The 18,041-nt window shown below is 39.9% G+C and overlaps 1 protein-coding gene across 1 annotated transcript; it reads right to left on the bottom strand.

Moving 5' to 3' along the window:
- Window positions 1-12,417: 12,417 nt before the first annotated feature.
- Window positions 12,418-17,663, bottom strand: LOC121971578 (magnesium-dependent phosphatase 1-like). Its single transcript, XM_042522903.1, has 4 exons — window positions 17,506-17,663; window positions 14,842-15,013; window positions 13,978-14,094; window positions 12,418-12,788 (listed from the first exon to the last, which is right to left on the bottom strand). The coding sequence occupies exons 1-4, from the start codon at window positions 17,613-17,615 to the stop codon at window positions 12,666-12,668; spliced, it is 522 nt and encodes a 173-aa protein (XP_042378837.1). The 5' UTR covers window positions 17,616-17,663; the 3' UTR covers window positions 12,418-12,665.
- Window positions 17,664-18,041: the final 378 nt, after the last annotated feature.

An 18,041-nucleotide genomic window follows, 5' to 3' on the forward strand; every position in this document is an offset into this window, starting at 1 on the left:
TTATCTAACATACTCATGTATTTAACAAAAAACATAGTAAAATGATATAGAATTTTCATTTTACTCCTCTTCCTCTTCCGACTCATCATTTTATAAGCATCCAAATTATCATTCCGAATCATTTTGATTTAAAAATAATACTGATAGTTCGAATGATGACGGAGTCAACATTTTTCTCCCCCTCTCTCAGTTTGTGCATGTCTCACCGCTCTTCGTAACTCTCTAATTACAGTTCTATTTTAGTGGTGAAATCGTCCCCCCATTGAAACCCATGTAAGTGTCTTCGTGGGTCTCTCAAGCGGCATCAAGCATTTTCGATGAAAATCCACATTGGTTACGACTTTATACTGAAGGATTTTAGGGTTTCCGACAATAATCTTCTTTTATAATGGCACAAGGAAGTGTGTCAAGTGTATCATCCTCTACTATTCAATTTTCTGCAAAGGTAATATCTTAGAAACTCTCTAATTTTGAAAAGCTCTAGTATGGTTAGTAATTTTAAATTTTTTAAAATATATGGTTCAGTTGATGTTGGGCAGAAACTGTATTGAAACAGTATCTTAGGTCACATTAAAAGTTCTTTTCAAGCATCCACAAAAAATGGAATTCATCAATGATCTATTATTTTACATGATCGACACATAGCGATTATCAAATAGTCACACTTTAGTATTTTCTTGAACATACAAGATATGCAATATGTCCGTGGTATATTGGCCAATATATTTCAAAATTGAGATTCAACTTCTCAAACCTTTAGATTCTCAAGTACAACTTATAATTATGAATTTTAATCACGAAGTAGTTGTATAGTAAAATAAAATCTTTGAAAAGGTTAATATTTTAATCAGTTAATGGCCCTAGTAGTGGGGGTATCATGACAAACGAGGGTCTGATATGATTTCATATTAGGCCCAACATGAACCTAATACGATCTCATATCAGGCCTAACGTGGGCTGATATAATCCCATATTATGTCTAACGTGGGCCTGATATGTGATCATATCAGGCCCAACGTAGGTCTAATACTTATTTATCTATTTGTAAAAGTCAACTAATCCTTCAAGTTTTCAGGTGTACTGGTTGTCTTCATAAGAAGAGAGGTTTCTTTGTTAATTGGTATTGTAGACCAAATGTGCTTCGGTTCCAATCAATTCAATTAAAGCATCGAGTGACCTCTTTCTAACTTACTTCTGAAATAAAAAAGAAGTTACTAGATCAAGAATTGAGGAGTTGCTTAAATTTTATATTAATCATATTGAAGAAGATGATATTTTATTATTTTACAAATTCTACATTACATATATATTTGTTTGTCTTATTTTCTTCTAGTACATATAAGGTCCATTTATGTCTTATAGATATAATAGATGATTTTGCGAATCTTGTTATATTCAATTAGGTTGAAGTCATCCATGAATTTATAGCTCCACAATTACTAAAGATTGGGGATATATTTTTATCAACTCAGACAATACATTCCAACACCAACCTCCCTTACCTAAAGGGCTTTGTTAGGTTTTTAGTAATGAGTTTATTTTTTATGTTAAATTTGACAATATTTTGCAGGCATGTATGAATATCTAGCACTTTTGATGATGAATCAGGTATGATTTTTAAAGCATGTTTCAATCTAAAAATCATACAAAATTGAAGCAGCACTAATAAATAAGTGGAGGAATATGTTGGTGCGGGAAGCATCTGATGATCGAATTTGGGGTTTGATTACGTCAAAGGGTCCAAAGTTAAGTTGTCTTGTTATCTGATAAGTTTGAATGAGATTGCAGGAAAAGTCCTAAGTGTGCTTAGGCAAAAGTCCTAGTTGCGGTTAAACAAGTGGAAAACCCTAGGGGGCGATAACCCTAGGTCCTAGGGGGTGGTAACCCTAGGCGGAAAGTCTTAGAGGGTCGAAGGCTTCGGGCAAAAATCCTAAAGTTGGAGACTCTAGGTTGAAATTCTGGTGTCGTGAACCAGATGGAAGTCTGGACGGGTCGTGGAGCGGACGTCCAGCATGAAGACTGGAAGACTCGGACGCTGAGCAAAAGTCAAATCGGTCTAGAGGACCGATCTGGCAAAAGGTAAACTCTCCTGAGTGGAGTAGGTGAGGATGCGTTCCCCGAAGAGGGAACAGTAGACATCGGTTCGACCTAGGGTTTCCGTAGGAAATCTAAAGTTAGAACCGGACAGTCCGGTGACTGTCAAATACTTGTATTTATCTTATTTTATTGTGCTAACTTTGTTTTATAGAGTATACTTTGTTTGTGGACTAATATGCCTTGCAGGAAGGGAGTTACACAAAAAAAGCCTCGGATGAACAGTACCCAAGGCGCCCTCTATGGAGCTTGGAGGCGCCTCGGGTGTCTTGGATAAAAGCCTCGCAGCAAGGAGCGAAGGCGCCTTCCAAAGAGATGGGAGACACCTCAAACGCTAGATGGAGAGCGCCCTCTGTTGAGATCTATACTATAAGCCCAGCTTTTGTATGAACATCTGTTTTGAAATATTTTGAAATGAGAATTATTTTGGTCAAATGTTTACATTTTATATTTATATATATGTCAATGTAGTTGTCCATTTAATTTATATTGTAGATAACATGATGTGTGATGTCACACAGAAGATCATGTTATCGGTTCCTTATAAATTATAAATAGTAGCTCACAACCAAGATGGATTGGGACAAACTATTGGAACAGTTGTAGTGTAATTTGGTATTAGTCTGTCTTGACTATAAAATTATAATAGTACACTATGTGTGTATTGAGCAGGACCATTTGAGGTTGTTCGATTTGTACTGACTACATAAAAGAACAGAACCCCTGTTATTATGGATGTGTACTCTCTTAATCCCTATATAATAACAAGCATGTATACTTAGTATTTATTTCTTTAACTTATCAATGGGTGAGATTTATTCGTTAAATCAATACGCCCGATGAGTTGGGAAATACTACTATTTATAAAAGACTCTAAGTCTATGATGTTAGGATCCTTTGGATGGCTAGAGAGGGGGGTGTGAATAGCCGACCCCAAATTGCTCGCGTTTCTTCCTACGATTAGGGTTAGCGCAGCGGAAATAAGCAATAGAAACGACAACGGAGAATAGCAAACCTCAAACTCGTCGATGTAACGAGGTTCGGAGATGAAACTCCTACTCCTCGGCGTGTCCGTAAGGTGGACGAAGCCTATCAATCCGTCGGTGGATGAGTCCCCGGAAAACCGGCTAATGTAACACTCCTTCTGGGTGGAGAAACCTCGCCACAATGTTTTGTAAAAGCAATACAAGAGTAGAAAGCAGCAAGAAGCAAAATACAATACAAATGTATAAAACACTTTCGCTTACTTGCCTTCTCTTCGACTGGATGAAGCAGCAGCTTCACAAGACGCCTACAACAGCAGGAACCAGCCGATGAAGCTCACACGAAGCTTCAAGCAGAAGCGAGCTCAGCAAAGCTCAAATCACAGCAGTGAAGAAGAAGAAGCAGAAGCTTCGGACAAGAAGAAGAGCAATCGAGAGAGTCCACTGTAGAAGCCCTCAACCCTTTTATATAGCCTGAACTTGCAACTGCACCTGCAAAGCAGACAGCGAAGAAGACGGAGATACCCGTTGAATCTCAACGGATATATCTGGACCGATCAGGCTCCACCCTGATCGGTCCGAGGCCTCCCTGATCGGTCTTGGGGACCGATCAGGACCTATGCTGATCGGTCCCAGACCGATCAGCACTCTTCTCCCAACTCTCTGATCGTCTCCTGATCGGTCTGTGGACCGATCAGGGTGCATGTGGATCGATCTGTGAGACCGATCAGGGTGCATGTGGATCGGTCCACAGACCGATCCCCTCCTTTTCTCTTTGCCTTCTGTTCGCTTTCTGATCGGTAACATACAGTAGCATACTGTTTGGTTACTGATCGGTCACCAGACCGATCAGATAACCCAGTGTATCACTGGATCGATCCACTGATCGATCCAGCTCTTGGTTTTTGCCCAAACCAAGTCCCACGCCTTCCAAATCAATATCCGGTCAACCTTGACCTATTGGTATCTCATGCTTAGCATCTGGTCACTCCCTTGACCTGCTAAGACTCCCTACCAAGTGTCCGGTCAATCCCTTTGACCCACTTGGACTTTTCTCTTCGTGTCAAGTATCCGGTCACTCCCTTGACCTACTTGACCTTCTCAACACCAGATGTCCGATCACCCTTGATCCATCTGGATTTTCCCTTGCCCGGCTTCACTCACCAGGACTTTCACCTAGCTTCACTCACTAGGGTTTTCACCTGGCTTCACTCACCAGGATTTCCAATATGCCCGGCTTCACTCACCAGGACTTTCCAACTGCCTGGCTTCACTCACCAGGACTTTCACCTAGCTTCACTCACTAGGGTTTTCACAACTGTCTGTCTTCACTCACCAGGACTTTCCCACTGCCTGGCTTCACTCACCAGGACTTCCAACATCCGATCCAGAGAACGAGCTACCGAGCCCTCTCTGACCACAGTTCGGAGAACGAGCTACCGAGCCCTCTCCGACTTCCATCCGATCAAGAGAACGAGCTCCCGAGCCCTCTCTGACCACAGTCCGGAGAACGAGCTACCGAGCCCTCTCCGACTTCCCATGTGCCAAGCTTCCATACTTGGACTTCTCCGTGCCAAGCTCCCTGCTTGGACTTTTCACCATGCCAAACTCCCTGCTTGGACTTTTCCCATGCCAAGCTCCCTGCTTGGACTTTTCCCGTGCCAAGCTCTCTGCTTGGACTTTTCCGAGTCAGGTCAACTCACCTCGGGTCAACCAGGTCAACCTTGACCACGGGTTGCACCCACAATCTCCTAAGCTTGTATCCTTGTAAAACATCAAGATACAACTTTTCTGTTCACGTCAAACATTGTCAAACATAACTCGTCAAACATCAAAACACAACTCGAGTCAAGTCAACTCGAGTCTGGTCAACCAGGTCAACCTTGACCTAAGGTTGCACCAACAATCTCCCCCTTTTTGATGTTTGACAAAACCCATAATCAAACCCATAATCAAGTTAGGTTAACTCGATAACCTAACTTAGGTTTTCCAATGTTCTTCCCTGAACATTCTCTATTCTCCTCAAACCTACACTCTCCCCCTTTTTGACACACATCAAAAAGAGTGAATCAAGGTCAAGAGTTTCTTTCTAATGAAGGTCCCATACTTTTCATTGAAACCCTTAATTTCCCCCTTGATACTAAGGTCAACAATTAACTTAGTGATAATCCCATATCACTCAAGTCTTTAGGAGTAAAAACTCCCCCTAAAAGTCAACTCCCCCTTGACTAATAGGTAAAATTCCCCCTAAAGGTCAACTCCCCCTTGACCATTGCACCAACAATGTCTTGGAGAGTTTCAAACCTTCAAAATACCAACTCCCGAGCTGAAATTTCAGACAACCAGTCGAAATTCAGCAGGTTGGCACGCCCTGATCGGTCACCAGACCGATCAGGCTCCCTCTGGATCGGTCCAGTGACCGATCCACACAGACCTGGACCGATCAGGGAACCTCCTGATCGGTCCACGACCTCTGATTTCCGATTTCTGATTTCTTCTCCCGAAATTCAGAAACCTTTAGAAAATCACAGAAAATTTTAAAAATTATAAAATTTTGAGGATACACTCCTCATAACATATACTATCATGGAAAAATAGTTTTCTATGAAAATAAGTTCCATTTTCAAATCTTGATACAAAGTTCAAAAATCTTTGAAATAGCTCAAAGTTAACTCATCTTTATATCACTTTGCTCAATGATGAATGCTATCACTAGAAAAGTTTCATCAAGGTTTTTCAAATCAATTTTGAAATGATTTTAAACCATTTAATTTAGGACCACAATCTTTGGGCTAAATGTACATGACTTGTACATAAGCTTTCCCTATGATCCACAATTTTGAATTAGGCTCATTTAGGTACAAGAACTATGCACCTTGTTCCTAACTCATCATCCTAATATCTCACACACATCTAAGGTGTATCAAACACATCCAAGTCAATTTTAATGTGAGATATGAGTTTAGGTTATCTTAGGCTAAGGTCTCATGCATTTTCTAAACATCAATTTGATCTCCATATCAAATTGTGTTTCTAACCTTAAATCAATTTCATTGATTATAAATGCAAGAAATGATGACATGGTATAAAATGATATCATACATAATAACATGTGTCAATGTCATGATGTCATGGCATAAAGTATGAAACTTAAATAAAGCATGCCATATAAATAACCTAAGCATTATCATGACATTTCAAATGATCATAGATTAAATATGATGTCATGACATGACATATGGCAAACAATATATGGCAAATAACATGTCAAGGTATAGAAAATACCTAATTCTAGCCTTAGTTGCCATTTTTGATAATTTTGATCATTTTACCATAAATTCTATATTCCTAAGTGTAATAGACCTAAAATCATATCCTCAAGACTTTTAGATCACTATGTGCCAACTAGATTGACTCTAGAAAATTCCTCAAATGTGGTTGGCACATCCTAATCACCTTAAGAATAATTTTTAATTTCATTTTCAAGGCTTGATTACACCTTGAAAATTCCTAAAGTGCCACCTTTTGCCATGATTAGGTTAACTACCTATTCAAGTAAGGTTGGCACACCCTAACTCATCTAGCGTGATGAAATCACGCTCCTAGGAACCCAATACCTATTGGAGCTCATTGGGTTCACTAAATATTCACTAGGGATGACTTCCCTAGCAACCCTCCTAATGACCCTCCTAGGCTTTAAAGCCTTGGTCATTTGGGACTCATCAAGATCAACTCTAGGGGTGACTCCCCTTGTGACCTTGGTGATGGTTTTTCTAGCCCTAGGTTTTGTTCCATAATCGAATGGAACATCATGGTAAGTGGGCTTGACCACTTGGGACTTAGGTTTGTGACCCAAACCTTTCTTGTCCTTGGACTTGGGTTTTTGACCCTTAGACCCTAGAGTTGACTTCTCTAAATTTTTAAGGGTGCTTTCTAAAGTGTCAAGTCTTGACCTCAAGACTTGATTCTCCTTTTCTAATACCTCAAGTTTTAATTTGTCATTGTTCTTTGAGGTACTCCTAGGCATATGTCTAGTAGTTTTGGAATTCCTATCTAGGTTTCCCTTAACCTTAGATGAGTTAATCCTAGGGTTGACATTTCTAGAGTTGTCCTTATTCAAGCTAACATGTTTAGCACCTAAGCACATATATTGATTCCTATAATTAACATGCTTATCATTATTAGCAATTGCAATAAAACTACTAGCATGTGTCTTATTAGAATTGCAATAATGAGCCTTAAAGGTTACCTTAGGGTTTGCCTTAGCTCCCCCTATCGATGTGCTTGGTTTCTTGTCCTTGTGAGGTTGCCTCCCCCTCGGACATTGGCTCCTATAGTGTCCCCTTCGCTTGCATTGGAAGCACACCACGTGCTCCTTGCCCTTGCGTGTTGGGACTTCGGCTTCCTTGACCTTTGGCGCCGGTAGAGTCTTTATAACCCTCTTTGGACATTTACTCTTGTAATGTCCAAATTCCCTACACTCAAAGCACATTATGTGTAATTTACTAGAAACTAAATGGCTTGAGTTACTTAGAGTTGAGGATGGATGAACGCTCTCTCCTTCATCCCTTCCGGAGGTAGAAGCTTCTTCTTCTTGCTCCGAACTTGAAGAAGAACTCTCCTCCTCTTCTTCTTTAGATGTTGAGTGTCCCTCAACTTCTAAATCCATTCCTCCATGAAGTGAGCTACTTGGCTCACTTGACTCCTCTTCATGACTTGAAGTGGAGTTCTCCTCATAGAACTTTGCCAAGTTGTTCCACAACTCCTTGGCATCGTTATATCCACCTATCCTACACAAAATATCATTAGGTAAAGAAAATTCAAAAATTTTCAATACCTCATCGTTGACTAGGGATTGGTGGACTTGTTCCTTGGTCCACTCCTTCTTCTCTAGGGTTTCTCCTTTCTTGTCCATCGGAGGCTTGAAACCTAATTGAACACAACTCCAATTTTCAATGTTAATCATAAGAAAGTACTTCATTCTTACCTTCCAAAACGCAAAGTCGTCGCGATCGTAGAAAGGTGGAATTGTGACGTCTTCTCCAAATAACTCCATTCTCTAGCTCGTGCTCCCCTGGGTGTTGATCCAACGAAGAGCGACCTCGCTCTGATACCACTTGTTAGGATCCTTTGGATGGCTAGAGAGGGGGGAATGTGAATAGCCGACCCCAAATTGCTCGCGTTTCTTCCTACGATTAGGGTTAGCGCAGCGAAAATAAACAATAGAAACTACAACGGAGAATAGCAAACCTCAAACTCGTCGATGTAACGAGGTTCGGAGATGAAACTCCTACTCCTCGGCGTGTCCGTAAGGTGGACGAAGCCTATCAATCCGTCGGTGGATGAGTCACCAGAAAACCGGCTAATGTAACACTCCTTCTGGGTGGAGAAACCTCGCCACAATGTTTTGCAAAATCAATACAGGAGTAGAAAGCAGCAAGAAGCAAAATACAATACAAATGTATAAAACACTTTCGCTTACTTGCCTTCTCTTCGACTGGATGAAGCAGCAGCTTCACAAGACGCCTACAACAGCAGGAACCAGCCGATGAAGCTCACACGAAGCTTCAAGCAGAAGCGAGCTCAACAAAGCTCAAATCACAGCAGTGAAGAAGAAGAAGCAGAAGCTTCGGACAAGAAGAAGAGCAATCGAGAGAGTCCACTGTAGAAGCCCTCAGCCCTTTTATATAGCCTGAACCTGCAACTGCACCTGCAAAGCAAACAGCGAAGAAGACGGAGATACCCGTTGAATCTCAACGGATATATCTGGACCGATCAGGCTCCACCCTGATCGGTCCGAGGCCTCCCTGATCGGTCTTGGGGACCGATCAGGACCTATGCTGATCGGTCCCAGACCGATCAGCACTCTTCTCCCAACTCTCTGATCGTCTCCTGATCGGTCTGTGGACCGATCAGGGTGCATGTGGATCGGTCTGTGAGACCGATCAGGGTGCATGTGGATCGGTCCACAGACCGATCCCCTCCTTTTCTCTTTGCCTTCTGTTCGCTTTCTGATCGGTAACATACAGTAGCATACTGTTTGGTTACTGATCGGTCACCAGACCGATCAGATAACCCAGTGTATCACTGGATCGATCCACTGATCGATCCAGCTCTTGGTTTTTGCCCAAACTAAGTCCCACGCCTTCCAAATCAATATCCGGTCAACCTTGACCTATTGGTATCTCATGCTTAGCATCTGGTCACTCCCTTGACCTGCTAAGACTCCCTACCAAGTGTCCGGTCAATCCCTTTGACCCACTTGGACTTTTCTCTTCGTGTCAAGTATCCGGTCACTCCCTTGACCTACTTGACCTTCTCAACACCAGATGTCCGATCACCCTTGATCCATCTGGATTTTCCCTTGCCCGGCTTCACTCACCAGGACTTTCACCTAGCTTCACTCACTAGGGTTTTCACCTGGCTTCACTCACTAAGATTTCCAATATGCCCGGCTTCACTCACCAGGACTTTCCAACTGCCTGGCTTCACTCACCAGGACTTTCACCTAGCTTCACTCACTAGGGTTTTCACAACTGCCTGGCTTCACTCACCAGGACTTTCCCACTGCCTGACTTCACTCACCAGAACTTCCAACATCCGATCCAGAGAACGAGCTACCGAGCCATCTCCAACTTTCATCCGGTCAAGAGAACGAGCTCCCGAGCCCTCTCTGACCACAGTCCGGAGAACGAGCTACCAAGCCCTCTCCGACTTCCCATGTGCCAAGCTTCCATACTTGGACTTCTCCGTGCCAAGCTCCCTGCTTGGACTTTTCACCATGCCAAACTCCCTGCTTGGACTTTTCCTATGCCAAGCTCCCTGCTTGGACTTTTCCCGTGCCAAGCTCCCTGCTTGGACTTTTCCGAGTCAGGTCAACTCACCTCGGGTCAACCAGGTCAACCTTGACCACGGGTTGCACCCACAATCTCCCAAGCTTGTATCCTTGTAAAACATCAAGATACAACTTTTCTGTTCACGTCAAACATTGTCAAACATAACTCGTCAAACATCAAAACACAACTCGAGTCAAGTCAACTCGAGTCTGGTCAACCAGGTCAACCTTGACCTAAGGTTGCACCAACATATGAGTGGGTATGTCTTCGCTCTAGTAGGTGCAGCTATTTCCTGGAAATCTTCTAAGCAAACTGTAATAACCAGATCCTCGATGGAATCTGAGTTTGTAGCTCTTGATAAATGTGGTGAAGAGGCTAAATGCTACGACAATTCTTAGAAGATATTCCACGATGGTCGAAACCTGTGCCGACAATTTGTATACATTGCGATAGTCAATCAGCAATCGGTCGAGCACAGAGTCATCTGTATAATGGTAAGTCTAGACATATACGTCGTAGACATAATACCATTAGACAACTGCTCTCAACTGGAGTTATCACTGTTGACTATGTGAAGTCAAAAGATAACCTAGCGAATCCGCTAACCAAGGGGTTAAATCGAGAGTTAGTTGCAAGCTCATCATGAGGAATGAGTTTAATGTCGTTGTCAGCGATCAGTGCAGAGGACACCCAACCTATGCTGACTGGAGATCCCAAGAACTATGTTCAGAGGGACAACTAATCTGTACTGACTAAACACACTGTGGGGAATAACCCAATAAAATAGTGATTACACCAGGGTAAGCCGATGGGCTTTTAATGATCAAGAAGAGTAAATGACAACTCTTGAGGGATCACCTATGTGAGAAAGATGTGAGGCCGTTTCGAAGAGAATTGGAGGTACAATTCTTAGAGCTTCTCACAGAACCAGGCGTGTTCATGGCCAAGAACGAACATACTCATGAGAACTGAGTTGTATCAGGGAGAGTCTTGGATGAGATTTGTCACTGCTTACACAGACGGCAGTATAGTTCAAGGACATCGTGTCTACTATTAGCCAGTAAGCAACCAAATCTTCACAAAGGTTCAAAGGGTAAAACCTACTTATCTTATATTTGACTCAACAGTTGAATGCTATCACTTACCCAATCTCCATTCATGTGGGGGATTGTTGAATAAGTGAATGGAGAATAAATAGAAGAGGAAAGAGACTCCATTGTGAATGAGATTTTAGTTCCACATTAAAAGTTTCAAGGTATTTTTGTTGATTTATATTAATTCACATACATTGAGGATGTGAACAAATACATGGGGAGATGCTCTCTCTCATACGTGGGTGCGCAGGGGGATGCAAATTCAGGGCCCGGATTGCACTGAACCAAGTTGACTCGTGTGCGAGCGCGACCTGCGCACACGAATGCCGGACCGGTCGATACAAAATTTGCCCAAGTGGAACAACCAACATTTTGCCACGTAGATCTTTTGCTGCTGAGAAACGGATGCATTAAATTCGAAATTAATGCAGAATAAAATCGATCAAGTAATAATGAGTAAAACGGTGGTCGTTTCACTGCTCGGCTAATAATGACCATTAAGATCATTAACTCTGGCCATTGATCCGAACTCCTATATAAGGAGGCTCTGATCATAGGCAGAGAACACACAGCAAGCAAAGCAAAAACTCTCCATTTTTCTTCCTCCTCCTCTGTCGTGCATCTTCTGCTCGGCGAAGTGCTCGTGGTAGCATTCGGGTACCACTCAGCTAGCCGTGACCACCAGTGCTTGGTCGGATTCACGGTCGACCGTTGTATCTTGGGAAATAGACGACCCTTGTAAGCCTCGAAGCACAACCGGAGGTGGGTGAATTTGTTTCAAGAAAACTGTGACTCACAGACCTCTGTCAGCTCGTCCGATCGGTCTTTTTGTCAGACTAGCAGACTTCTTTGCCCGCTCGGGATCTTCACCCGACTTATCAGCTCGCTCGGTCAGCCAGTCTCTTTGACAGCCCAACCTGTCTGCTTCACTCGATCTGTCTGCTCGACCCGACCAACCTCTCTGACAGCCCGACCTGTCTGCTTCGATTGGCCTGTCTGTCGACCGATCTGTTTGCTCGACCCGACCGACCTCTCTGACAGCCCGACCTGTCTGCTTCGGCCGGTCTATCTGCTCGACCTGACCGACCTCTCTGACAGCCCGACCTATTTGCCGCCCGATCTGTCTACTCGACTCGAACGGCCTCTCTTGCTCGGCCTGTCTACCTCATCCAATCGACCTCTTTTGTTAGGCCTGTCTACCTCGTTCGACCGGCCTCTTTGCTTGGACGCTCTACTCACTCAATCATTATGAGGTTGACACTTGGATAAAAATCAACCCCTGCTAACAACCTAAGATCATCTGCTCAGACCAGCTCAACTGTAAGTTGAATTTAAATTCTGTATAATTTTAAATTCAATTAAATCTCTTAAAAATCTTCGATAATAAATTATTTGTATTCCAACAATAGGTAAGTGGCCAAGATGCAGCACATGCTATTAAACCAGAAATCAGTACAAATACAATCAAATGCAGAAGCCATTGACAAATCAACTAGGAAATTGGAAACTTGGGCTCCACACTCGTAACGGATAGGCAAAGGAGTTGAATAAAATTTAGGAGCACATAATTCAGAAAAGGAAGTATACCAAGATGGTAAAATGAGTCCAGGCAGACGATTTTTTCAAACCGCCGTAGGTCAACCCTTCTTATGTATACATCAATCAGCCTGATCTACGTTGGTTGATGAAGAAGCACGAGAGAAGTTTCTTAATCCCAATCTTAACTTTTCAAGGTTGATACCATTCTCCACATGAATGCTTGTTACTCCCATTTTTGAGACCTGGAAAAATGGGAAGATAAATCAAGGCAAATAATATACCTGTTTCACTTGAGCTTAAGTTTAGAATCTACTTGGCGATAAATCAAGGCAAATAATATCATCAAAAAACTAGCAAAAAAAAAAAAAAAAAGGGGTGATGCATGCAGAAACAGAATAATGAAACGGAATAGTGAAATGCAACATAAATCGTGCATAAGAGTAGGTATACTTTAAACTAAACTTAAGCTAAGTTATATATCATATTTTTTATCTAACAACTTTGAGAGCAAGCGGATCGCAGGAAACATCAACAAACGAAATAGCATTAAACAACTTTGAGAGTAACAGGAAGCTGCAAGGTGAAAACAAAATTTGTTATACATAGACAGATAGTAAGTCAATCAAACTTAACATGATTTCAACAGAGCGAATATTCGAAAACAAAATTGTTAATATTTAGAGCGAATATTACCCATATATTTTATGTTCTTAATATTATACAAATATATGGATAATATTCTTATTATTATCCAAATACCTTTGGACTTCAATACAAATATTTAATTTAATAAATGATTGCAAAATTATAAATATTCAGGCCAAATATTATTCAAATAAAATATTATTAATATCAAACTATCCGGGTAATTAATATTATCTAAATATTTTAATATTTGATTCCGAATTAATGATATTTTCTCTGTCAGTTTACATGTTGAGTTTGTACTTAAATCCTGTCAAGCTTTTGAATACATTAATAAATCAAGTTTAATTATTAATACAATCGTGCGGTACACTTATTTTCTCAACAAAATATTTTTTTAATCATTCCAATTTTCTTCCCTCCATTTTCTCTCCAAGTAAAACTTCCATTAGGGTCCAAGTTTTCTCGAATACAAATGAATGGCATACATTATCTTGCAACTGAACTTAATAAAATATTATTAGAGGTTATGAACATCACAAGAATACAAGTAATGCTATACTTAAAATTGGGGATAATTTTGCGGATGCTTCGTCTTAGCTAGGTTAGATATCCAAAATATTTTTGCTGGAAATCAAGCCTACATGGAATATATCAGATGAAACTAGTAAACTACATGAGTTGATAAAAAAATTATCTTGTATAGTTATATAGATTTTCTGACACCCTCACTATTTCTTATTAGAACTTCACATGCAAAACAGGAGAAAAGTCAAATGAAATTACCGCTTCAATATTTCTGTACTCGTCATCAAAGAAAAGCATTGATTTCAATGATATTCCAGTTCTTCTTTGAATCCTCTGAAAATGCTCAGTCTTGTGAGTCCAGCTAGAGAATATTTCCTGAAACAGAAATAGATACATTCTGGTCTGTTAGCATAAAATTTCTACTATTAAATAGTCTTCTTACTATCCTAAAGTTCATTGTTCCTTTATTATTGAATATAATTATACTAACTTGCTGACATAAATTTGAAGAAAGATTAATCTTCCTTTACAAATCTGAATAGTTAGCATTTGAATCCAGTGAATACCCAGGTATCAAAGCTTTAAAAGTCACATGCATATATATAACCAAAGAACACAACTTGATCATGATGATGATATCAATATAGGCTATTTGATGCATAGAGCATATGCATACATGGGGTTGACAATTGACATGTAGCTGGCGGATAACCTTTCTCAAACAGTGTTAGGCAGTTTTAAAAAACTCAGTATCTTCCACCTAAAACCCAAATGAGCTAACAAATCAAGGCAAAATACAACAACAATTGGATGTATGGTGAGAATTGCTACATGAATCACACATGCTATGCATTTCCCTCACTTCAAATATATTATAACTGGTGGAATTCCAACACAATGATAGAAAAAACAAATAACAAATGAATTGACTAAAATATTAATGTCACTAGTGGCAATCTATCTACTAATATAATGTTTTCTGCAACCACGAGATCAACTCGGACAAATAAAAAAGTATACACTTAAAATTGAACTCATATGAGCTAGATCATTGTCTATTTATACTTATGTACAAAATATAGTTTTGACATGTAGATCATGAATTAATTTTTGATGGCTAACCTGAGCAACAAACATGGATTGGATGCCCAACTTTTGGAGGAATGTTTTAGCTATATCAGTAGTCGGAGATCGAGAAGCAATTGCCACATCAATGCCTTTATCCTTGAGTGCATATAAGATACCCTTAGCATGTGGATAAAGAGATGGCATTTCATTTTTGGAGCGGCATTCACTGGAAATTAATCAAAAAATGAACATGAGATTGATTTCATTTGAATCCCAATCACAGTAGATAGAACATATAAAATGCTGTTGATCTTATTCAGACCAGTCCAACCTCAATTTTGGATTGCCTATTTGCTAAATCCACTAACAGTGTTGCAAGCACACTTTCCCTTAAAGGCATTTGGTTTGAGCAAAGATTATTATGTAGAAAAATACTAGTCAGAAGAAATTCCAAGTGATTAAATGGATATGCAGACTGGCTTATCATACATGATTAACATATTACTAGGTCATCTGTTTGACAAATTTTGTATAATATCTTTTCTTTGGGCTTCTTTCCATTATCTGGAGTATTTCTCATTAAAGCCAGGTAACCAACACAGTGTTGCATTATCAAAGAAGAGTCCCTAATGATGACAGATTTTAGATAACACAGACACTAACATACAGTAAAGACTGGATGCATCACAGCTTAGGAAATCTCTATATGCACGGTAGAGAAGGGAATATTATAACAAAGACTGGATGAAGTTATATGGTTAACTGAAGTGTCACAATTCTTGTCCCTTAAGTCTTAACAAAAAGCATCATTTCTAGACACCATTCAGAACATTGCTTGATGCAAACAACATAACATACAAATTTAATAATTTCCCGAAAAGGAAATTATAAGATTTTCTGTAAGAAATAAATTTGAAGGTTTTCTTATCATAAGAGATAGCATGGACCTAACCAAATGAATTGGATACAGAAGAATCCACATGCTTGAGCATGCTCTAAAGTGCTAGCATTAGACTAAATAAACAAGGAGGGATAATGTTCTCCTAGTTTGGTCCATGCCAGGCAAGAGATGGAATGAAGCCAAGATTCCATGGATGACCTCAACCCAACACATGCACAGTCCTAGTGCCTAAGACAGCCCTAATGGGCCAGAAAAATACTATAAAATTAAAATATAAGCTTAGAAAAAAATTTAAAAAGTAATTAATCTAAAAAAAGTTACATGATTTAAAAATAAAAAAGTAAAAAAATTACATATGAACATGAACACAAAGATTGGCAAATGGTGCTTCAATCTTCATGCTTGAGCACTGTCAAGAAAAGATGTTACTGCTATGGAACCCCATCATATATAATTTGATGTCGTGGGGAATGACTAATATCCAATTTAATAGAAATAGATAATGCAATAAAAGGCTTAGTGCTGCCTAGTGAACACTTGATAGTCGCTAAAAGGGCATGTCAACAAACTCTGGTCAACAAACTCGGTCAACAACATATACTACCCTCATAGAGTCACTATCTAGATAGCATAATAGACCATATCAATGCAACTCCAAGGGAAGAGGTAAGAAAGCATGTCTTTGATCAAGGACTTGGTTCGATTGTACAATGAATGTTGATATTTGAGGATCACGAAACCATGGTGTAAAACATAACTTGCAATATAACCTTAGCTTTAGGCTCCACCTACCATGATCCTTCATTGTCATGGCATTGTAGGCAACATACTCATGCCCTCGCCATTGATGTTGACTTAACTTAGATCTCCAACAATATGGTAAAATATGAGAGAATAAGGAAACAATAATTGACATTAAAGATGTAGAATATATAGATTAGAGAATGAGAAAAACACTCTAGAATTGAGATATGAACAATGAGGAATGATAAATCAAATATAAATTTGGTCAAATAATGGGGAGGAAAAGGAACTATTTGTATGAAAATTTTAATTATTTTTCAATGTTCTCTTTTTCCTTTTTCTTTTTTGAATTATTCTAATTATTTTATTGATAAAAAGACTAAGATACTGCCATGATTTTATTAAAAAGTAGGGACATTATAAGATATTTGAGGCAAAAGAGCACTTTAGGAATGGGCTTGGGTCATTCTGAGCACACAGGTTGAACTCGTCCCGAGCCAAGGTATGTGCCTGACCCGATCCAAAATTGAGCCAAGTTGAGCCCGCGTGTCAAGCTGGCCCATGTCCTTGACCTTGTCAGGCCTAACCTGGCTCGGCATCGAGCAATGCCAAGCCTAACACATTGACTGGCGAGCTACCACCCATCAGTTGAACCCGCTTCTGTCTGCAAGTTGTCAACCTCTGAACAAATCTCATCTCCATCAGAATTTCCTGACGAACCCTAAGGAACTTCTAGATCACTCTCTTTGCCGCACGCCCAATATAGCAAAGTGTCTGCTCAAACTTGCCAGGAACTCACAAACCGCCTCTCTAACTTCATCAAAGATCAGGCCGCTGCAGCGTCAAATCGCCACAAAAACGACTCTTCACTCTCTCAAAAACAACTTCTAAAATTTACACATTATTTTGAGAAATCAAAGATAATTACGAACGATAGCATAAAGAACCAGGAGATGAACAACCAACGATTGCAATCGCGCATGTGGAAGAAACAGATTAAACGGACCAGAAGCACATCAAGAAGGTCGGGATTGCGGAAACAACCAATCGGGTAGGGATGCAGACTCACTTACCAATAGAAAGGCCAGAGGGTGTAATCGAGATCGAAGACGACCAGTTTGGGGAACGCTTGGAAGAGGCCGAGGGTTCGAAGAGCCTCCTCCTTCGCCCGCTGTTCTCCCATGGTTTCTTCTGCTCGACTTCCAAAGAGAGAGAATGAGAGATGCTCCCCAATTCAATTTATTGGTCGCTGGTGGCCAGGAGATCAAACCATCTTTTTCCTTCTTTTTAATCAGGCAAAACTTATTAAATGCCATTTTAAAAATATTTTGTTTTGACCAGAGCACAATTTATAAAGGGGTGTATTCAATTCAGACTTTTAATAATTTTTATTGAGGGTATTTTTTTAATGATAAATTTTTGTAAAGTTAAATTTTTATTAATTTTTATAATATTGTACGGAGTTATAAAAGGAATTATTTGGAATTCAATAACTTGTTTTTACAAGGCTTTTATAGATATTTATAAAAAATTTATAGATTTTATAATTTAATAATATCTTATAAATTATTATCGAACACTTTCATTAAATATGGAAATTCGAATCGTC

The sequence above is a fragment of the Zingiber officinale genome, chromosome 1B (genome assembly GCF_018446385.1).
Source record: "Zingiber officinale cultivar Zhangliang chromosome 1B, Zo_v1.1, whole genome shotgun sequence".
Classification (NCBI taxonomy): Eukaryota; Viridiplantae; Streptophyta; class Magnoliopsida; order Zingiberales; family Zingiberaceae; genus Zingiber; species Zingiber officinale.